Raw genomic sequence first — 24,082 nt, 5'->3', positions numbered from 1 at the left:
GTGCATTTTCCAGTGTGCCTCTAGTTAAAGCAATAAACCCAACTTTGTTTCTTTGCAGGTTGGGAGATAAAGATATGTAAGTTAGATGTCAAAAAACAAGAGGGGAAAGAAACATTGTGTTATCTTTTTACTATGGAACTAAGAAATTGAAACTTAAAAACACCAGGAGTTCTGTGGTAAAAGTGAGCAGGGGTATAAACCACCAAGTGTTTTTTCCTAGAGGAGAAAAACAAAACAGAGGGACCATTCATTTTCATTTGGCTTCTGAAGGAATCTTACAAGTTGTATCAAAAATGATGTATAACAATTGCAGTCCCACATTTCTTACACTTCAAATTAAGCACAGCATTCCTTAATGACCTGCACCATGTGTGTGTGTGTGTGTGTGAGAGAGAGAGAGAGAGAGAGAGGGAGGGAGATAGAGAGAGAGAGAGAGAGAGAGGAGAAAAGAAGAAGAGGAATACGAAGAAGAATACGAGTGTCTTACAAAGGATCGTCAATCATCGTTTGTGAAGGCTGCTCCATGAATGATGGGGTATTAGAGTGGAATAAGACTTGAGAAACAATCTCACCAATGAGAAGGTCTCCGGGCTGATAAAAACCATGAGGAATAGGGAGGGGATCCTCAAACATGCTGAAATTAATAAAATGTGTGTTGCATGCAGTATGACACAGCAGTACAAGAAGGAAGGCTACCACCAGCATGATCCTGTTCATAAAACTGCCCCTCCAAAGATGCAGTGCCATGTTTCTGAGTGTAACAATCAATACAACTGCTATCAGTTTTGCTCCAGTCCCAATTGAACGGTGGGTGATATTGTTGCTACATGAATATACAGTACAGCTGGTTAGGGAAGCTATGCACTGGTACCCTAATAATAGCTCCTTGTTCATCAGTGTTTCCAAATAGTCTGCTTTTATCCTTTGATAGAGAGTATGAATTGCAATGCTGTTGTTGCTTTCTTCCTTTCAAAATTAAACTAAATGATAAAACATTCTGTTGGTGTGCAAAGATGCCAAAATTATAACCATGTGAATTCTCAATCTGTTTGCCCAATACATTTCAGGGCATCTCTATTATTTCATATTGCTGAATGAGGTTAAGTTTTCCACAGGAAAAATATGTGGTGTGGAAGTCAGCAAGGAAGAGAAAGTACGAGGCACAAATATGATCATGGTATCACGATTTCTGGTTAGAAATCGTGGTGGAATAACTTGGTAGAAGCCAAACCTAATATATAAAAAGTTATGGTAATAACAAAAGATGTCTGAGCCCTACCTGTTCCTAGATCGAATTCTAACAAACACAAGAGTTTTATACCTCTTTTCAAATGTTTATTCTTGCCCTTGCTCACTGGCTCTGGGTGCCGTTGCATCAGAGAAGGGAAAGCAGCAATTTTGACAATGATAGTGATTATTATCATGTGTTTATGCCTTTGAAGTTGCCACTAGCATGACAAGATTGCTGAAAGTGATTTTCTTGGATTTTGCAGCTATTATTATCTCTTAGTTGCCAGTGGAATTTTGCTCAATGTGTCTTGCCTCTGCCAAGAACGAGTTAAGTTCACATAAAGGTAATTCACATTTGGCATAAACCTCACTCTGGGCCCCATCACACATGGGGCATCTTTACTTGGCAAAGTAGGGCAAGAGAGCCATGGGGAATCATAGAATCATAGAATCATAGAATCCTAGAGTTGGAAGAGACCACAAGGGCCATCGAGTCCAACCCCCTGCCAAGCAGGAAACACCATCAGAGCACTCCTGACATATGGTTGTCAAGCCTCTGCTTAAAGACCTCCAAAGTAGGAGACTCCACCACACTCCTTGGCAGCAAATTCCACTGTCGAACAGCTCTTACTGTCAGGAAGTTCTTCCTAATGTTTAGGTGGAATCTTCTTTCTTGTAGTTTGGATCCATTGCTCCGTGTCCGCTTCTCTGGAAAGATCTTCTCTGGGAAGATGCACTTGGACCTCCCTGTCTCCTTGTGAGATCTCACGGGGGAATGTCATCCAACAGGATGTTGCAAGAGGGAGGAAGGGGATGAGATCATTGGCTTGCAGCCATTTTGCCCCTAGTGAGCCCCCCCATCTCATAACTACTGTTGTGGAGGTGGGCGGTGATTAACAAAATCAATAGTCCTGGAAAAATGGGAATATCCCCTCACTCACCCAAGTTTTGGACATTCCACATCTTTCCACAGCAGAGTCCCCCCCCCCTTTTTTGGCTTTTTATTTATATTTTTCAAATTTATACATTTCATTAGTTTTACAATCAATTTAACATTTCAAAATCGGACTTCCCTCTCTCTCTGCAGTTCCTTCATTTTTTTTAATATCTTCTGCATATCCAAATTCACTTAACTTGTTCCTTTAATTATCTACTGTAAATATATAGTCTTATAAAACTGCAGGCTATAAAAATAATCCTGCTAATGTTTTACAATTTATCTGTAAATATTCAATATCCTCAGCAGAGTTTATTTCTCTTTGAGAAAAAGTAAGTCGCTCCCATAAATGTAAACTAAGCTTTCATCATAATAAAGAAAACTGTCACAAAATGACATAATGAGGGAAACTAAATACAACAACATAAGGCAACTCTGAGGAGGAGGAGGAGGAGGAGGAGGAGGAGGAGAAAGAAGAAGAAGAAGAAGAAGACGACGACAAAGAAGAAGTTGGTCCCTCTTATCTGAAACTCAATGGAAAGCCCTGAAGGGAGGGGCTGATTCTGGAGCAGAACACACAAGCCCCTCCCACCTGATACCAAACACTCCACTATTTAAATTAGGCCCCAGTGTTTTTCTTAAAACTACTGGCTCGTGAGCTTGACATCGATACCAGGAAAGATCCTAGAACAGATAATTCAACAGACAGTCTGTGAGCACTTACAAAAGGATGCTATGATTACTAAGACCTCACAGAGTGTTTGTTGTGGGGGAGGAAGAGAAAGGAGAATGTTAGCTGCTTTGAGACTCCTTTGGGTAGTGATAAAGTGGGATATCAGATCCAAAGTCTTCTAAGAACCAGCATGGATTTCTCAAAAATATGTCAGATGAATCACATTTCCTTTTTTGATGGAGTTACATGCTTGGTGGATCAAGGGAATGCTGTTGACATAGTGTATCTTGATTTCAGTAAGGCTTTGGACAAAGTCTCCTCCCCTCCCTGATATTCATGTGAGGAAGCTGGCAAAATGTGGGTTAAATAAGGGAACTGTTAGATAGCTGGTTAACTGACTGATATCATTTTGTTGCAGACAGGATAATGTCCCAGGCCACTTCTGCTCAAAAGCATTGCCACAGAATAAGTACTGATCCTCATCAGTGGCAGTGATGGAAATAATTAAGCAATTCACCACTGTCTGATTGTGTCTTCACAGTTTCTCCCAAAGGAATTCTTGGAGCTGCTCCAGACCGTTTTTATCCTTTACTTGTAAATTCTTCAATTATTTGTTTACTTGTTGATTGTTTAATTTCTAGGGACATGAGTGTAGTAATCGGGCGCCCAGCTACTTGTCCCTCCCTCACCCGTCTTTGCTTCTCCATCCAGAGCAGGCGTCTGGAGAAAGGCTGACAAGCCCATATACTTTTCCAGAAAGGGGCGAAAATAGAACTGGTAAGGCTGCCACCACTCCCTCAACCCAGGGTTGCCAGAAGCCACAGCTCAAGGGAGTCAGCTGTGCTCCTTTGTTACCGGCTAACCCCAAAACTACAAGTTGCTTCCACAAATTTGCAGGAAGAAATCCTTTGATATAGCGCAACCAAGAAGTCTAGGTGTTGGAATTAGCCATTCCCCCGGATAGGCACACACAATGCACAAGAAAATTTCTTTCTTAAAATTTATTTTAAAAACATAAAGAACATGCTAATAAGCAGGCACATCTCTTGGTAAATTACAACTACAGAAAAATAAGAACGCTGTAAATTATAGCTGACTATATACTCACTTCTATACTCTAAGGCAAAGCTAGGATAGTTAAAGTCTTTCAGAAATCCGCATCCAAAGGTCTCAGAAAATCTTCAATGCAAAAGCACAAAAGGACGAAAAGATGGCTGCTTTGGTGGACATCAGCAGCCGGGCGATTCTTTGCGAAAAGCAGAGTGCGCGCTTTCAAAACACTCTCTAGATCTTTTATCCATAATTTGCACATGGAATCTGAAACCCCCAAGCCCAATCAGAACCCTTGATTACATTTGAATTCTCCAATGACCAGCTAGTGGGCTAATAATTCTAATTTGTGGCAGCTGAACCAATTAAGCCTTCAGAACCTAGATCAAGGTGTTTCCTCCCTTCCCATGGAGACTGTGCTGGTCCCGGGGGTAAGGTACCGTGAGTGTAGCAGAGTCCACACGAAGAGGAGCGAGGTCCGATGCAGAGAGCCGGGCGGGGAGCAGGAACGCTGGAACAGAAGGCTGAGCAGGTAACAGGAACACCGGATGGTCGGGAACAGGAGGCCGAGCAGGGAACAGGAGTACTGGATAGTCAGGAACAGGAAGCCGAGCAGGGAACAGGAGTACCGGATAGTCAGGAACAGGAAGCCGAGCAGGGAACAGGAGTACCGGATAGTCAGGAACAGGAGGCCGAGCAGGGATCAGGAACACAGGAAGGTCCGAAGCCAACAACGACGTTGCTCCCGCAACCTGGGGCCGGGTTGATCGGGCTTTATCTTCTTCTAAGGCCAGGGGCGGTCCCGGCCCCTAGGAGCCCCGCCTCCTCTGGCCTTAAGGCGAGCACTCCTCCTGGGGGCAACCAGTTCCCTTCGCCTCTCTGCCCTAAGCCTCTGCAGATCAGGAGAAGCCGAAGGGTTACTGGGCCCTGGAGGAGGCTCACCTGTGGCCACTGAGTCATCAAGCCCCTCTGGGGCCAGAAGGGCTTCACCTGGGGCCAGCTCCTGATGCACTGCCACAGGTGCAGGCTCTTCAGCATCTAGGCCTTGCCCCAGTTCAGCCGGCCCTGGAGGCGGGGACTCCTGTGCAGGCTGGGATTCCTCTGTTTCATCCTCCGAATCGGAATCCCAGGCCATCACACCATCCCCCCTCCCAGGCCCCCCCTCAACCGAGGGTCCGGACCCGGCTTGCCGGGGTACGTCGCATGGAACTCTCGGAGGCAGGCAGGTGCGTGGACGTTGGCCGCTGGTTCCCAGGAACGGTCCTCCGGTCCGTACCCCTTCCAGTCAATGAGATACTGCAGCTTTCCCCTGCGGTATCGGGAGTCCAGGATGCGTTCCACCTCATACTCAGGCTCTCCCCGAACCAACACTGGCTGCGGTCGGGGACGGTTCGGGTGGAACTCGTCGGGTGGGGCCACCGGACTCAAAAGGGACCTGTGGAAGACCGGGTGAATCTTCAGGGTTGCGGGTAACCGGAGACGGAATGCCACAGGAGAGACTTGGTCTACGATAGGGAACGGGCCGGTGAAGCGGGCGTCCAACTTCCGCGAAGGTCGAGAGGGGTGGAGGTGGCGAGTGGAGAGCCAAACCAGGTCACCGATGCGAAGTTCCGGCCCCGCCTGGCGGTGGCGGTCGGCCTGGGCTTTGTATGCTTCCTTGGCCTGGTGCAGTTGCTCCACCAAAAGCTGTTGCTGGGACTGGAGCTCTTGAAGCCACTCTGTCACCGCCGGGACCGCGGATGCCTGCAGCACCTCTGGAAACAGCCGTGGATGATAACCATAACTGGCCTGGAACGGGGTCTGCTGGGTGGACGCATTCACCGCGTTGTTATAGGCGAACTCCGCCAATGCCAGGTGGTCGACCCAGTCATCCTGCTGGTAGCTGCAGTAACACCGGAGGTACTGCTCCAGCACCGCGTTCGCCCGTTCCGTCTGGCCATCGGTCTGTGGGTGGTAGGCTGACGAGAGGCAGACCTCTGTCCCGAGGGTCTGGTGTAATGCTCGCCAGAACCGGGATGTGAACTGAATGCCCCGGTCGGACACCACGCGCTCAGGTAGTCCATGCAGGCGGAAGACATGCTGAAGGTACAGCTGAGCAGTTTCCTTGGCTGTGGGTACAGATGGACAGGGAGCGCAGTGCACCATCTTGGTGAAATGGTCGGAGAAAACCAGAAGGCAGGTACAGCCACGAGACGAGGGTAAGTCCACTTCAAAGTCCAATGAAACCGTGTGCCAAGGGTGCAGTGGAACTGGCAATGGCTGAAGTAGGCCGGGGGGTCGCCCGGTAGGTCCCTTGGCGCGCCGGCAGACATCACAACCAGCAACGTAGCGAGCCACGTCGGCCTTCAGGCGGGGCCACCAAAACTCACGACTGACCAGATGGGTGGTCCGATACCGTCCAAAGTGCCCCGCTGCTGGGGCATCATGGGCCATCCGGAGAACCTCCAGCCGCAGTGGCCCTGGTGGGATGTACAGACGACCATGGTGCAGCAGGAGGCCCTGATGCAGGACCAGCCCCGGATACTGTGGGCTGGGCCCTTCAGCCAGCTCCCGGAGTCGTTCCTGGGCCCAAGCATCGACCCGCTGCTGTTCCCGCACCCGAACCTGCAGTGGCTGCGCCTCCTGGGTGGCCAGGAATGCAGCCAGAGGTAGGATCGTGGTGGGTTCTGCTTGCTGTACCGTGTCTGCGTTGTCTTCAGGTTTCCGGGACAGGGCATCCGCCTTCTGATTCTGAGAGCTAGGGATGTAGCGGATCCGAAACTGGAACCGGGAAAAGAACAATGCCCACCGGATCTGTCTTTGGTTCAGCTTGCGGGTGGTCTGGAGGTACTCCAGGTTCCGGTGGTCGGTTCTCACCTCCACCGGATGTCGTGCCCCCTCAAGATGGTGGCGCCAGACCTCGAAGGCTACCTTGATGGCCAGTAGTTCCCGCTCCCACACAGTATAGTTACGCTCCGCTGGTAGGAGCTGGCGTGAATAGAAGGCACAGGGTAAGAGTGGCGCTTCAGGACCAATCTGTTGAGACAAGACGGCACCGAGAGCCGTACTGGAGGCGTCGGTCTCCACCACAAAGGGTCGAGAGGGGTCAGGATGTTGTAAGATTGGTGCCCTCTGGAAACAGGCCTTCAACCCCTGAAACGCCTCCTCTGCCTCCTTGTCCCAGGAAAACGGCGTCTTTGGGCGCAGTAGCCGGGTCAACGGGTTGGTGCGATGAGCATAATCAGTGATGAAGGTCCAGTAGTAATTGGCGAACCCCAGGAAACGTTGTAGGTCCTTGCGGTTCCGGGGTGCCACCCATTCTTGAACCGCTGTCACCTTCCCCGGGTCCATTTGCACCCCATCCGGAGAGAGCCGGTGACCAAGGAAGTCCACAGTCCGCTGATGGAACTCGCACTTGCTGAGCTTTGCGTACAAACGGTGCTCACGCAAGCGCTGCAGCACGGTCCGGACATGTCCCTCATGGCGAGCCGGGTCACGGGAGTAAATCAGTATGTCATCCAAATACACCACCACGTACTTGTCTAACAAGTCCTGAAACACGTGGTTGATGTAACGTTGGAACACAGCAGGCGCGTTGCACAACCCGAAAGGCATAACCAAATATTCGAACTGCCCGTACCGGGTCCCAAACGCTGTCTTCCACTCATCCCCGGCTCGGATCCGAATCAAGTTGTAGGCCCCCCGGAGGTCCAGCTTGGTGAACACCTGTGCCCCTTGCACCCGCTCCAGCAGCTCCGAGATAAGGGGCAAGGGGTACCGGTCTGGGACGGTAATTTTGTTCAGGGCTCGGTAATCATGGCAAGGGCGGAGTTCCCCACATTTCTTCTTAACGAAAAGCACTGGTGCCGCGGTAGGCGAGGTGGAAGGCCTAATGAACCCACGCTCCAGGTTCTTGCGCAAGAAGTCCTGCAAAGCCTCGCGCTCTGGCTCTGTTAGAGAATATAAGCGACTCACCGGTAAAGGCGCTCCGGGTTGGAGGTCTATGCCGCAGTCAAAAGGCCGATGCGGCGGCAGCTGGTCTGCCCCCCGTTCCTCGAACACGTCCTGGTAGTCCTGATACACGGCTGGGAGCGTGGGTGCTGCCTCCTCTGAGGGCGCGGCCGCCAGTGTCCCGGATTGAGCATGGGAACATGGGTCTGGGAAGTGCACGGTCCGTTTGACCCAGTCAATCTGAACGCTGTGGGCTACCAGCCAGTCCATCCCGAGCACCAGGGGGAAGCGGGGCATAGAGGCAATGTCCAAAGTTCGCAACTCCCGGTGCTGCTGGAAACACAGGACCAGGGGCTGGGTCTCCTGAGTAACGGCACCTGAACACAGAAGTCATCCGTCAATCGCTTCCACCTGGACCGGTACTGGCTTGTTCCGAAGTGGCACCTGATGATGGGCGGCAAAAGCAGCGTCCATATAGGAGCGGGTTGCCCCTGAATCTACCAAAGCATGGGTGAGGATCCAGGGCCCACCTGGAGGGTATAAACGTACCGAAACCATAAGATGTTGCAAGTCCATTGGTGCAGGCCCATTCTGCGCGGTTTGGGACCCCCGGTAGCTAGGGCCATCAGCTACTGGGGTTGGCGGTTTCCCTGCGGCTGGCGTTTCTCAGGGCAAGACCGAGCGAAGTGTCCACTTCCGCCACAGTAAAGACAGAGATTTCCCTCCCAACGCCGCGCCTTCTCTGCGGGGGAAAGGCATGGCCGCACTGCCCCGAGCTGCATAGGCTCCTCCGTTAAATCAGTTGCGACTGTGGGGCTGCCGGAAAAAGCTGGTGCCGTGAACTGGAAGTGTCGGCGACCCCGGGCCTGGCGACGATCCTCCAACCGGTCGTCTATTTGTAGACTCCGTTGAATGAGAGTGTCTAGCGTGGTGGGGCGATCCATTGTGGCCAACTGGTCCAGTACCTCGTCCGAAAGTCCTTCGAGATACTGGTCCCACAGTGCCGAATCATTCCGGGTCAAGTCCTGTGCCAACAGCCGAAACTCCGTGGTATATGCGGCCACCGTGGACTTGCCCTGTTTCAAACGCCGAATCGCCCGGTTGGCTTGACTCCCTTTCTGGGGGTTGCCGAACGCGGCCTCCAAACGATTGCAAAACCCCGTATAGTCTGCCAGCAAGGGGGAGTCTTGCCTGAGTAGCGGCAACGCCCACTTGGCCGCCTGGTCCTTTAACAAACTAATCAAAAAGTGCACCTTGGTGCGGTCGTCAGGAAAGTTCCGGGCTCGCCCCTGAATATACAGCTTGGCCTGGGCCAGGAACATGGGAAAGCTGGCCGGGGCTCCATCAAATTTCTCCGGCAAAGCCACTGGATACTTGCCAGGAGCCGGGGCGTCGGCCCCAGGAGCCGGTAGGGCTTCCAAGCGTTGCTGAAGTGCCACAACCACGTCACTGAGCTGCTGCACGGTGTGAGTCAAGGCCTGGTTCTCCTGGGCCAAAGCCACCAGTGTAGCCGCCTGGTCAGCCATGGCCTCTGGCTCTTCCCGAAACGCACCCCTACGAAGGGGGAGTGCGGGTGTGGCGGGAGCAAACTGTGCTGGTCCCGGGGGTAAGGTACCGTGAGTGTAGCAGAGTCCACACGAAGAGGAGCGAGGTCCGATGCAGAGAGCCGGGCGGGGAACAGGAACACTGGAACAGGAGGCTGAGCAGGTAACAGGAACACCGGATGGTCGGGAACAGGAGGCCGAGCAGGGAACAGGAGTACTGGATAGTCAGGAACAGGAAGCCGAGCAGGGAACAGGAGTACCGGATAGTCAGGAACAGGAAGCCGAGCAGGGAACAGGAGTACCGGATAGTCAGGAACAGGAGGCCGAGCAGGGATCAGGAACACAGGAAGGTCCGAAGCCAACAACGACGTTGCTCCCGCAACCTGGGGCCGGGTTGATCGGGCTTTATCTTCTTCTAAGGCCAGGGGCGGTCCCGGCCCCCAGGAGCCCCGCCTCCTCTGGCCTTAAGGCGAGCACTCCTCCTGGGGGCAACCAGTTCCCTTCGCCTCTCTGCCCTAAGCCTCTGCAGATCAGGAGAAGCCGAAGGGTTACTGGGCCCTGGAGGAGGCTCACCTGTGGCCACTGAGTCATCAAGCCCCTCTGGGGCCAGAAGGACTTCACCTGGGGCCAGCTCCTGATGCACTGCCACAGGTGCAGGCTCTTCAGCATCTAGGCCTTGCCCCAGTTCAGCCAGCCCTGGAGGCGGGGACTCCTGTGCAGGCTGGGATTCCTCTGTTTCATCCTCCGAATCGGAATCCCAGGCCATCACAGAGACTAGTGGAGCATAGGCAGATGCACATTCTCAAGCAATCAAGGATAGATAACATTACAGAGCGTATGGTCTCATAGCTTTGAACACAGGTGTTAAACCTTCAATTTACCCCGAGAATTCCTTTTCGATGGTAGTCCTCTCATGCCCTTGGAGCCAACGGGCCCACAGATTAAAGCAACAGCTACTAGGGAAGTACTAACTTTACTACAACGAGTATCCCAGATTTCTAATTACATACATGCAAATAAAAAAGCAACAAAAGACACCTAGAATTATAAGCATGATTCAGACTTCTGGATTATTTAAAACTGTCTTCTTATTAGCTGCTCCCTGCTGTTCAGCTCAGGCCTCAGTAAAATAACATAGCATTTGGGGGTAAAGATGCAGCCCAGTAACCCACAACTGGAGGCCAAGATGGAGAAGATCTCCACAGCCACCATGTATTTGCCCTTGGTGCTCAAGTAGGTTGGAACAAAGGACAACCACACACTGCAAAAGACCAGCATGCTGAAGGTGATGAATTTGGCTTCATTGAAACTGTCAGGCAACTTTCTAGCTAGGAAAGCCACCGTGAAGCTGACTATGGCCAGCCAACCCATGAATCCCAGGACACAATAAAACATGACAGTGGAGCCTTCATTACATTCTAGTATTATTTCTTCAGTCATTGAGTGCATGTCAACGTCTGGGAAAGGAGGAGAAGTTGCCAGCCATATGCTACAGATTGTGGCTTGAATAAGGGAGCAGGAAAGAACAATGGAGCTGGCCAATGGTTTCCCCAGCCACTTCCTCATGCTGGAGCCAGGCTTGGTGGCCATGAAAGCCAGAACCACAATGGCAGTTTTGGACAATATGCAAGAAATTGCCACTGAGAAGATCAAGCCAAAAGCAGTTTGTCGAAGGAGGCAGGTGACTTCCTCAGGCTGGCCAATGAAGAGCAGAGCACAAAGGAAGGAGAGCAGGAGGAAAAGGAGGAGAATATAAGTGAGGTTGCGGTTGTTGGCTTTAACTATGGGAGTATCTCTGTGCTTTGTGAATATTTGAAGCACCAAAGCTGTGATGCAGGAAAAGAAGAGGGCCAACGTGGCCAAACTGATCCCCAATGGTTCTCCATAAGACAAGAATGTTTTGTCTTTGGGGAGGCAGCCATCCTGTTCATTGTTTGCATATTGATCTCCAGGGCATTCTAAACAGTCGTCCATGTCTGAAAAAGAAAATGGAAAAAACCAAATCTTATTAAAACAAAAAAGAGATACCAAAATGTATATTTGCTACTTCCATACTGTTTTCCCACTAAAGAAAGGAGCTTCACTGGGAAAATTAAAGCGTGTGATGTATTCCTTACCCTCCTTGTTTGAGATCTTCCCTTCTGGACACGGAAGGCAATCGTAGCAGCAGAATGGCTTTCCTTCCTTCTTGTTCTTTCTATAACCTGCATGACAATTCTCATTACACAGAGAAGTGGGTTGTGCCTGTTCATAAATGAAAGAAGGAAATTGTTTGGGACTTATCGTCAAATAGTAAAAATGACTGTTAAGCAATAGCTTCCTATAGGTTTTTTGTTTTATCTGAAGATGATCTTAAATCTTGCTCTAATTGTAGCATTGGATTTTCTATCATTACTCCAGTACATTTGCCTTTATGATAACCATATTGGTAAGTATTTGAACTTCTTCAGAGATTAGCATGCGAATCTCTTATCAAATTAGAAAATGTTCAGTTGAAAGCTTATTGGGTCACAATCTCATGAATATAGAAATTGCTCAAGTGCTTTTGACTTACAGTTGCAATAGAAATTATTGAAATTCTGCCCCGTCCAGGTAGTCTAACCACTGTTCCTTTAACTTTGAACTTGCGAACTATGCTTCCCATGGTTTCTCTGGCAACATTCAGTGCGTTTCCTTTCTTTTTGTATACTTGTACCTTTTTTGTGAAGGGCGATTATATCTTGCCTTACCTTCTTGGACCATTCTACTGACTTAGAAATATGGCTAACATACAGCAACATTTGACATTCAACAAATCCCTTGCGAGTTCAGGTATTTCATGTATTAGATAGAGCTAGAAACAAGATAGCTTTCCTCAGGGCCAGTTGCAAGGTTTAGTAAGTAGGGAGTGGAAGGAATGAGATAGGTTTTAGGTTATGTTATGTTTTTAATAGGTCATGCTATATTCTGGATTATGTTATGTTTTATAGATTATGTCTAAATAGATGAGAGTTCGGAGATACGTGCAAATGTATATGTGAACCCGGTCTTTGGGTGGGTGTTTGATTTTCGTTGTTGTGTATACTGTGTATATACGGACAATGACAATAAATTTATCTAAATCTAAATCTAAATCTTTTATCAGTGCTACAGCCTGATATTTCCTTCACTGATTTAGTCTGATTCTGATAATTGATGAGTCAATGTGTTGCAATGAGGCAGTTTTGGGACACTGAGCAAAAAACTAGAGAATTCTTACCTGGTTGAACCAGTTGGGCCACATGATACCATCATCATGAATGGTTAACCTCTTCTCTGGGGGAGCTTGTGGGCCCATTGTTCCAACTTTGACTCTCAGAAAGGACTGATTTGGGAATGTGACCCAATTTATTATATCAATTCCAGCTACTAATTCCCCATTTTGGTCAAAGGAAACTTCTTCCCCAACACTATTATTAAATGAAATACTTCCCAGAAAGTGGTGGAGCTAAGTTTGAAGAGGAAAAAAGCAAATGATGAAGATGCCAAATCTAATTAAATATTAGTAATATTCGTACAAATAGAGTGCTTATCTTTAACATTTAAGACCTATAGTTTGTGGTCCAATTAAAAGTTGTATGTTAGTGTTTTTCTTCCTCTCTTTTTAATGAATCTCTTCTTCAAAAATGGATGGAGCTAAAAAGGAAAAAGGAATTAATGAGGTGTGCTATTTTCTAGAAAAAGGTGCTGGAACTCACCACAAACACCTCCCTCGTTCCCTTGGAATGGCAATGGAGTCCCCCTGAGAGGGGAGAGAACTTAGTTCCAGTGAGTTCCGGCTGAAAAAAGCCCTGTAGTAATGTTCATTGTGAAGGTAAGATGTAGTTCTTCTGAGAATTACAGTTAGTCTTAGCCTAAATTTCATGGAACTTCACAAAAAATATTAGACAGGACGTTCTTTCAAACAGGTGGATAAGCTGTGTAGATAAGCTGCTCATCACTTTCCAGGGATACTAGGCTGCCTTTGTACAAATTGTGATAGCATGATATTGTGTACCTAGCCATCTATAGCCATGTTTTGCTATTCCAAGGACAACTGAACCCACTTTAAAGTGATGGCAGAATTTCATCCATTATGTTATCCTAACCATTAAGTGGATAGCCACTTCCTCCCTGATAGGAAAGAGGAACGAGTTTCCCCTACTGACAGAGGTATTCAAGAAAAGTCCCCCTTTTAGCTCAGCTCCAGAGTTGATTACAGACATCTGTATTAACTGGAAGACAACATTACCTGCCACGGCTGTTGATCTGTAAATTCCCACCTTGCTCCACCTGCCATTGCTCTGGTGGACTGCATGGTGTGCAAAGCATGTGCCAAAATATAGATTGCATTGTAGATGCTGTAGCTGTGGGCTGTCATGCTCGTTTCAAAAACAGACCCAGGAAGGCTCTCAATATTCTCCTCCCCAGTGCAGAATTCGCCATCTTTCTTCTCTGAAGCAGGGTCGGGAAAACCACAATTAAATGCCTCTTCCCAGAAAACCCTGAGAAAGCCATCTTCTTTTTCCAAGGTAGGGTTTCTCATCTGAATAAATTTCTGGAATCCTGGAAGATCCTTAGAGTGAACTGCAAAGGATAGAGCCCCATGGAGGAATGTGATGTCCCAACCTCTTTGAAAGGGAAATGAGGTGAAATCCATCTGGGCTGTCATAATCCAGACTTTTGTATTTCCTTGCATAAGCACATCATTCGTTTCTGCAAGTTTGGGTATCATTCTCATTACCATAATTGTATGAATTTCACCATGCACAAGTACAACATTGGCAGTGCTTCCCACAATAATGCTGATTGTTTTCGAACCTTCTTCCACCATTTCATCAAACTCACCAGAAGAGGTAAGCCTAGGGAAACTTTCTATAAAATCAAAGCAGATACCGTTCTGGGCAAACATGGGGAGAACATTTTGTACAAATCTCTCTCCAGTGTCACCAAGGAGAAAAAGCACACCGATCCACACCCAACGGAAATGCAGCAGTAACTGGAGGATCCCCTTGTATTGCTGAGCCCCATCTGGGAATATCCAGTGGGTGAAAAGGGCTTGCATGTCATCATTCATCACAGCAGAAGAGCCATAGATGAGCTAAAGAGGGTCATTGTTAAACTTAAGGGAGGAAAGGTGATAACAAATGGTGATATCAAAACACCAGTTAAACTCAAAAGCAGATTTCAACATATTAGCCAGGGGGATTCAGCTTTTTGTTTACAGTGGTACCTCGGCCTACAAACGCTTCCAGTCACAAACTCTGCTAACCTGGAAGTAGTACTTCGGGTTGCAAGATTTGCCCCGGGATGAGAATGGCAATCATGCGCCAGCAGTGCGCCTGCAGCGGGAGGCCCCATTAGCTAAAGCGCCCTTCAGGTTAAGAACAGTTTTGGGTTAAGAATGGACCTCCGGAACGATTTAAGTTCGTAACCCGAGGTACCACTGTATATCTCTTAATTTATAATCTGCAATTTTGGGAAATACTAAGGTATTAACGTATTTTCATCAAATAGAAGTATTATGCAGTTATGTTTACGGCAGAATTTGGTGTCTTTCATATGTAAAGGAGGATAAAGGAAATAACAGGTAAATGGCTACCAAGGCAGCCAGTCAGCAAGGCGGTGGAGCACCCTGAGGAAAATGTTTCTAGCTAGAGAAAGGAGCCCCTGAGCTTAGATAGCATGGCATTGTGTAGAGGACTGTAAGAGTTTTCAGTCAAGAGTTAACTGGAGGGCTAAGTTTGATGAAGGAGAAGTAGAGTTGTGAGGATACTTTCTCTCCTGATACATCCTTTGTCTTACTAACTTTATTCTGCGAAATAAATCTTCCTTATTTGTTCAACTTCTGCCTGAAGTTGACCGTTACCTCACACACGCTAGATAACCCATGGTGGTTACAGAGTTTTACAGAGGTGGGTCTGCTTCAGTAACATTCAAATATCACTATTTCTGTTGATTTGGAATGTTAGAGTTATCTTGGGAAATATATAAGTGATCTTTCAGCAGGCATAGCAAACATACAGTTGTGCTACCACAGGCAGCAGACGTTTTGTTACAGTCCTACGCAGGAGTAAAGTGTCCAATGAGGAATTCTTCCACTTGGGTTTTTCAGGAGGTGTGGACCTGAAGCAGACATATTTTCCACAACCTGCATTTTTGGTTGAAAAATACCAACCTATGCCCACTATTTGCCATTCCCTTGATATTTTGTTCTTCAGTTAGCAGAGTGCAACCCAATGAGACTAGTCAGAAACAACTATAAATGGCTTTCATTGATGACCCATGTTCTATGCAGACCTCTTACTCTTGGCATCTTGTACATGGACAGGATGGTTGACATGTGGAGACATAAATCAGGTTTTGGTCCCCCAATCACAGCCTTTGGAGTCTCCTGAACATCACATTTGTAGTTGGGGAGGAGTCTTTCTTGGCTAGAGAGAAGTTCCATGGAGGCTAGGTAGGTAAACCATGGACTGAAATAGTTGTTATAGATGTGGAAACCCAGAGAGATATTGGGCAAGATTTGGGGATTTTCATTTATCTCTTTCACAGCAAATGCCAAAGCCAGGATATGCTGGTAGAGTTGTGTCATTGGTCTGTATGGAGAGCGACATAGTGCATAACAATTCACATTCACAAACATAGAAAGTGTATGGATATATTGAATCACAAACCTGGATGTTTTGCTACCCTGAACATCTAACTCCTGGCCCTGATTGCTACTATTTCTGTTCTACAGAGAAGGAAGAGAAAGTCTGGTTACCAAAATCTTGTAATAAAATCACCGCTAAGTCTGAATGAGTTACCACTTAGCTTTGATTAAAGTCAAATATTAAATAAGAAATCCTTAGCTCACCATGGTAAATGAGCAGAAAGCCTTAACAAAGTGAATGGGGATGTTACCTTTTTTGCTGCCTTGCAAACTTTTTTTTTAATAAAAACTGAACACTGGTATAAGCCTACCGTATAAGAAGAAAAAGGTTATCACACACTGCAGAAGTGGGTTTGTGTTTTCAGGTCTGCCCTAATCTCTCAGAACTTCCTGGAAGGAAAAAGTTGGTAGGAATCATCATACACCTGTGGCCAATATTGTGAAAACATTTTGGAAAGTATGTATGTATCTCTGGCTCATAACATCAGTATTATTTAGATTAATACCATAATAATCAAGCCCTTCAAGATCCTATTAAGCGGAATTGCTATTGAGGCATCTCTTTATTAGCTGCGGCCGGCAAAATTCTTGGAAGGATCTTAGGAAATCGTCTCCTAACAATATCCAAGGTGACCCTTCCTGAATCCCAAAATGATTTTCGACCTTCTAGGGGGACAGTGGACATGATTTTCACCACTTGACAGCTACAAGAAAAATGCAGAGAGCAAAACCAACCCCTGTATATGGCATTTATAGACCTGACTAAGGCTGTGAATCGTAATGCCCTATGGACTGTCCTTCTGAAAACTGGCTGCCGAGATGAATTTGTGAACATCATTCATCTCCTCCATGATTATTTGACCGCAACAATTGCAGATAACCATGGCTCTCAAAGTGAACAATTCACAGTGGGATCAGGTGTTAAACAGGGTTGTGTTATTGCCCCAACTCTATTTATTATTTCCATTACCTTGATCCTACATGTACAATATCCAAAAAACCAAAGTGCTTCACCGACAAGAACAAAACAACCTCTATGTAGTGTCACAAATCCAACTCAGTGGTGTAACGTTGGAAAGTGTTGATCACTTCTCCTACCTGGGCAGTTATCTTTCCACAAGGGCTGAAATTGATGCCAAAATCCTGCACCGTCTGAGGTCTGCAAGCGCGCTTTCTCCTGCAGGATGTTTGAGGACTGGGACATTCGCACAGAGAACAAAATGCTTGTTTACAAAGCAATTATACTACCAACCTCACTTTATTCTTGTGAAACAGGGACCACTTATAATTGCCCATCTCCAATTCCTCGAAAGATTCCATCAACGGTGTCTCTGAAATTTTCTATACATCGCTTGGGAAGACAGGCAAACTAATGTCAGTGTACTGGGTGAAGCCAAGATCACCAGTATCGAAGAAATGATTCTTCAAAATCAGCTTTGTTGGACAGGTCATTTTGCCTGATTATCGTCTTCCAAAGCAACTACTCTATTCCAAACTTTAATATGGAAAGCACCATGCTGGTGGTCAACAAAAGAGGTTTAAAAACTCCCTCAAGGCCAATCTAAAAAAAAATGTAGTATAAGAAGAAGAAGAGTTTGGATTTGATATCCCGCCTTTCACTCCCCTTCAGGAGTCTCAAAGTGGCTAACATTCTCCTTTCCCTTCCTCCCCCACAACAAACACTCTGTGAGGTGAGTGGGGCTGAGAGACTTCAGAGAAGTGTGACTAGCCCAAGGTCACCCAGCAGCTGCATGTGGAGGAGCGGAGACACGAACCCGGTTTCCCAGATTACGTGACTACCGCTCTTAACCACTACACCACACTGGCTCTCTAAACACAGACAATTGGGAAATACTGGCTGGGAGAACAGTTTTTACCAAAGGTGTAAAGGAGATTGAAGGCACTTGAACTCAGGATGGAAGTGAGAAACATGCTAATAGGAAGGCACATTTGGCAAACCCTCACCCTGACCAACTCTTGCCTGGAAATCTAGGTCCTCACTGTGGAAGGACATGTGGATCCAGAATTGGTCTCCACAGTCACATACGGACTCACTGTTAAAACCATCTTCATGGAAGACAAATTTTACTCAGCTACGAGTGATCACCAAAGGAAGCAAATAGCCAAACAAAAAGTCATGCACAGAAAACCATGATAAGGGTATTTCATAACTTTTCACCATTTATGTTAGCGTAGAAACTTTTTGCTGCAATTGCAGCTCTACAGTGGCATCCCATGGAGTGAACCAAATATTTTAATTCACTAGGTGTTTTAACGTGAAAAGAAGATTGTTTCTAAAAATTGTGCTTTATTCTTTTGTTGCTTCTGACTAAAAGTTTATTTAATCAGCTCCACAGATATTATGTTGGATTCAGGTCAGGGCTATTCAGCAGAGTTTGTGGCATTATATTCTGCATTAGATTATCTTTCTAATGATATACTGCAGAGGTTCATTCTAATGGTATACTGTTCTTATGAACCACCAGCCCTTAGAAATACAGCTTTTCCTAAGGTTTTCCACAATTTTGACCACTAGTGTAATGAGCATCACCTTCATCACCATCACTGAGAGCCAGTGTGGTGTAGTGGTTAAGAGTGGTGGACTCGTAATCTGGGGAACCGGGTTCACGTCTCCGCTCCTCCACAAGCAGCTGCTGGGTGACCTTGGGCCAGTCACACTTCTCTGAAGTCTCTCAGCCTCACTCACCTCACAGAGTGTTTGTTGTGGGGGAGGAAGGGAAAGGAGAATGTGAGCCGCTTTGAGACTCCTTAAAGGGAGTGAAAGGCGGGATATCAAATCCAAACTCTTCTTCTTCTTCATCATCATATGTCAAATGCAGAAATATATTCATTACAGATATACAATACGGTTTTAAAGCAGACACACACACTTCCTTACATAATGTCATCGAAGAGTTCAGTTGTAGGAGGTTCATTGAAGGCTATGCTTGAAGTTATATAAATTTGACACATAATGCCACCAATAACAAGATCTCCAGACTGGAAATATTTGTGAAGAATAGGAAGAGGGTCACTGATGGAACATGGAGCAACAGCAGCCTTGCACTCATCTGGAGGAAGCAGCACTGACGCCAACATCATGGAAAGTACCATCCTGCACAGAGCATGGTAGGAGCAAGAGGAATTTTTTAGGCAACAATTCATCTCTTTGCACATTGTCATCTGAGTGATGCTGAGGAGCAAAGTCTCACTGGGATGGTTACGAAAGCCAGATTTTTGCAGGGAAAAGAATGAGTGATCAGTCTGACAGAGCCCTTTGTGTAAGGCCAAAGTCTGAACATCACAGGAGATATTAATAGTATCTGCAAGTCTTGATCCATAGTTTTCATGCAGCTACTGGAACTCCCCAGAGAGTCAATGGAATAATCGTGATTTCTTTGATAATTACAGGAGACTTCTCAGCTTCTCAGTGATTAAGGGGTGGGAAGCATGTTTATCACATCACAGCCAAAGTATCAGCTGGTCCCCTTAGTAGGGAGAGCAATTAGAGTTAATGGAGAGTCGGAATAAAAAACTACATAATAAGAAAATATAAAGTAAAAGAAAACTGCTTTTCAGCTTTCCATTACATTAATTAACACCATATGGACAGACCATAAATTTCAGTGGAGAGCCAGTGTGATATAATGGTTAGAGTGTTGGACTAGGACATGGGAGATCTGGGTTCGAATGCTCACTTAGCCATGAAGCTCACTGGGTGACCTTGGGAAGATCACAGCCTCTTAGCCTAACCTCCCTCAGAGCGTTGTTGTGAGGATGACATGGGAGGAGGAGAGCCATGGTATATAAATGCAATAAATAGACAAATATACAGGAATCAAGTTTTGATTTAGAAATCTGTGAATTCAGTGTTTTAGAATCTTTCTCTATGAGCTTTAAAATGCTTAAAACACTCCTATAACAATCAATTCTGACCAAGTTACATAACATCCTCCTTGTGTTACAAGCTCCGCTATCCCGGAAGTAGGTGCCCCTGGTAGTGAATTTTCCCCAGGATGTGAAAAGAAGTCGCGTGCTGGCAGTGCATGTGCAGCAGGAGGCCCCATTAGCAAAAGTGTGCCTCATTTTAAGAATGGTTTCAGGACAAGAACGGACCTCTGGAATGAAATAAGTTCGTAACTGGAGGTGCCACTGTATGTCCAAAGGGGGAGTGCTATAGTATTCTTCATATCATGAATATTCTTAATTCTACTTTCTTGGGCTAAAAATTGTAGGTTATGACATATGTGGGCCACAGGTGACCTGGGGATGGGGCAGCAAACCTCTCCACCATCCGATATCACAGAGACATCAGAGAACCTATATTCCCCACATGAATGATCAGCTGGTCATTGGGGCTGAAACTCAGCAAACATGGTGTTCTGCAAGCTCCTGCTATCAGCTGATCTTTGGGGCCTCACAGTGCTACATATGGAGCTATGCAAGGCCCCCAAGAGCTGGTTGTTGGGGTTTCCATGGCTTCATGAACACAGCTTTGCAAGCCTGAACTATCAGAACATCATCAGCACTTGTAAAGCCCTTTGCACGGGGTTTTGTAGGTGCTCCTGACAGTTGAAATGTTCTTCAGTCCAGACACTCTGTATCTGCCCTACATGGAGAAGATAAACTCAGAGAATCTTGGTCTCATTTGTAGGCAGAGGAGGACCAGTGGGTAACAAATGTCATTCAATTGTTTTGAAGCCCCACTTGGAAATGTGACAACTTGTGAAGCCAGGTGAACGTGTATCTACAGGTGGATGATGACGGAAAGGATTAAAAATGCCACCTCTTAATTGTCCATAATGTTCTGCCATGTTATACAGGCTTTTGCAGCTACATTCTGAGATCAGCAGCCTTTCCTGATTACATATAAATAAATACAATATAGCTTTTACCTAAATATATAAAGTATAGCCTTGGCAGAAGTTACGTGTTTCACACCGATGATCTCTCCCCATGAAGGGATATACCTTTAGCACCCTATGAATGGAAGATCAGTGTAATGACAGGATAACAAAGTGACAGAACAGCTTTATGGGGTTAAAAATTGGTCTCAGCTTTATTGATTACAGATGTAGGTTGGGAAGGAAAAAGGTTAAAAGAATAAGAGTTGAAAAATACAAGGAATTACTTTCCCTGGTTTTCATTTAATAAATGCCAGCAAACAATACACTAATTAAATCCATCAACACAAGTTCATTCCTATTTGCTCCTCAGAATTAAGTGGTCTTTGCTGTTCAAGTCAGGCCTCAGAAGAAGGATGTACAATTTGGGGGCAAAGATACAACCCAGCAAACCTGCGCTGGAGGCCAAGATGCAAAAGACCTCCACAGCCACCATCTGCTTTCCTTTGGTGCTCAGATAAGAGGGAACAAAGGACAGCCAAACGCTGCAGAACACCAACATGCTGAAGGTGATGAACTTGGCTTCGTTGAAACTGTCCGGCAACCTCTTGGCCAGGAAAGCCATAGTGAAGCTGACCATGGCCAGGAGTCCCAGATAACCCAGGACAGAATAAAACATCGCGACAGAACCTTCGTTGCATTCCACAATGATTTCCTCCACCAGAGAGTTCATGTCCACATCTGGGAATGGAGGAGCCGTACAGAGCCAAGCAGCACAAATGCTGGTTTGAACGGAGCAGCAACCAAGAAGAACTGAGTTTGTGAGAGATTTCCCCACCCATTTCCTCATCCTGGATCCTGGTTTGGTGGCCATGAAAGCCAGAACCACCGTGATGGTTTTGGCCAAGACACAAGACACAGCAATGGAGAAGATGATGCCAAAAGCAGCTTGTCGTAAAGAGCAGCTGACTGGGTGAGGCTGGCCAATGAAGAGCAAGGAGCAGAGGAAGCAGAGCAAGAGGGAAAGAAGCAGAGTGTAGGTGAGGTCCCGGTTGTTGGCTTTGACAATGGGAGTGTCCCCATTCCTAGAGAAGACGCCAAGTATCCAAGCTGTGACCAGAGAAAAGACCAGAGCTAAGGAAGCTAAAACGAGCCCTAAAGGTTCTGTGTAGGAAAGAAAATGTTGGCGTTTGGGGATGCATTGATCTCTGTCCTTGTTTGGAAATTGGTCATCTTGGCATTGGAAACAATAATCCATATCTGAAGAAAATAATAAAAAAATGATATCGTTTTATCTGGGCTACCACCAGAGATCTGAAACCACAGCAAAGGTGAGCTCTAAAGGTCAAGTGATTGTGGAACGTGCCAATCGCTCCCTGATGGCGCTTTTGGAAAAACAATTAGGAAATGGGGAGAGGTGCAGGACCCTAGGCAAATTTCAGTGTAAATTAAACATTTTGTTGCTTTCAATTAACCATCTTGCTTTTAATTCAGATCAGCTTGCACCAGCAGACAGGCATTTCTGCAAATCCAAGGACCTCACGCTTAAGAACCTGTTTTGTCAACAGCTCCCGGATCTGCAGTGGCATGGCCCTGTGGCCCCTGATCGCCTGGGCGCGGGGCTATGCTGTTATTTCTACCCCTACCGGTCTGTTGTGAGTTCCAGTTCGGTGTGTTTGGTCAGCAGTCCAATCAGCCGTCCAGCATGGTCCGGCATCAGGGCCCTATTAATCCGACTCCAAACTTGCAGCTGCCTACAGGAGATGTCAATAAAGCACCACCCGAGGGAGACGAAGCGCTGCTGAGTGCAGACCAGGAAAGAACCATGTCTAGTCACTTGGGGTGACATGAAAGCTCTGGTTGCCACCGGACAACATCAGCTCTCTCAAGCCTGAACAACCAGAGACATCAGACTCACTATTTGCGGCCATATATTTGCCCAACTTACTGCCAACTCCATGCTGTTTCTTTTCATGCTATGCCTGCTTTTGCCAATGAAGGCTTTGACGGACTGTGGCTCACTAGCTGGCTTCCTGAGTTTCCATGGCCTAAACAAGTTTTTGTTTACAACATTTTGATCACGATTTGCCTGATCTCTGGGTGCTGTTTAATACAATGTATTCCCTCTCTGCTCCAGCTTTGCAAAACACGTTCTTGGCCTCACATTTTAGCCCTTACCGATTCAGACTCAGAATACACCCGTCTTCGTGCTTATCTCCTGACTTATCACCCTAATTATCAAAACATAAAGAAGGAGAGAGCTATCAAAATATTAAGGAAAGGGAGATGTAGAGGTAACGCTCCGCTTTGCGAAGGCAAACCTCGCACCAGATGTGCAACAGTATGTCAAGGAGCGTTATGCCTGCTTTCCCTGACCTTTTGCCTTCATGGCTAGAAAACAGGGTTCCCTGCTGACCTTTTGTCCTTTCACAATTTGTTTGCTAGACGTATCACTTGGCTGGAGCATGATGGGGGACGCAGACATAATCAAGTATCGGGGGGAACATTTGAGGGAAACTCCTGCTGACACTTGTATTTGCTAACACTGGAAATGTGCGTAGATGGAAATATGTTATGTTCAGGGTGGTTTCACTACTGTGTCCAGTTGTTGACTTCTGCTAATAAAAGGAGCCTCTGCAGAGCTAGCCGGCAGCTTGCTTGGAGCATGCTTGCTAGCTTGCTGCTGCACAGCTCACCTGCATTACCAACACCTGTCTCAGGTCCATCACTTCAGAGATCATTTCATGCTTTTTTCTGGCTCACACACCTAAAACTATCCATTCCTAACAATGTAGCATATGAGAAGCAGGCAGGTACCACAAGACATATTCCACACCTATTTCCTCAGATCTCACTTGTAAAAGTTCTGGATCTAGTTTCCCCAACTGCCTCTTTTTTCTTCCAGGTATCAGTTCAGCTGCTCTTCTCTTTAAGAGTACTGAACTGCTAATAGAGGAAAAGAGTTGAAATAGATATTAGGAAGCATTATAGAAAATAGCAGATGATGTCTCCTACCCGTCTGATTTGAAATCATCCCATGTGGACACAAAGCACAATCATAGCAACAAAATGGCAACCCCTCCTTCTTTTTCCTGCTGTCGCCTGGCTGGCAGTGATCATTACACAAGGCAAGGGGCAGCACCTATTCTTAAAAAGAGGAGGAAATGTAGCTGTCTTGTGCCTTGTAAACAACATAGCTTTAACCAAAGAGAAGAGATCAGT

At 46.6% G+C, this 24,082-nt stretch overlaps 2 protein-coding genes across 2 annotated transcripts in view; both read right to left on the bottom strand.

Moving 5' to 3' along the window:
• LOC308575594 (vomeronasal type-2 receptor 26-like) overlaps positions 1 to 24,082 on the bottom strand; it is a gene marked incomplete at both ends in the record, with an annotated part of 167,575 nt that overhangs the window by 4,749 nt on the left and 138,744 nt on the right. The window lies entirely within an intron of this gene.
• Positions 10,439 to 19,130, bottom strand: LOC308575565 (vomeronasal type-2 receptor 26-like; the record flags this gene model as incomplete). The annotated part of the gene is made up of 6 exons (XM_081174319.1): positions 10,439 to 11,340; positions 11,482 to 11,608; positions 12,603 to 12,707; positions 13,614 to 14,462; positions 15,669 to 15,960; positions 18,916 to 19,130. The coding sequence occupies 6 exons, from the start codon at positions 19,128 to 19,130 to the stop codon at positions 10,439 to 10,441; spliced, it is 2,490 nt and encodes an 829-aa protein (XP_081030445.1).

This window comes from Podarcis bocagei (genome assembly GCF_964188305.1).
Source record: "Podarcis bocagei genome assembly, chromosome: 16".
NCBI classification, from domain to species: domain Eukaryota; kingdom Metazoa; phylum Chordata; class Lepidosauria; order Squamata; family Lacertidae; genus Podarcis; species Podarcis bocagei.
Note: the sequence above shows the minus strand (reverse complement) of the source record. Positions and strands in the feature narration are given on the sequence as shown.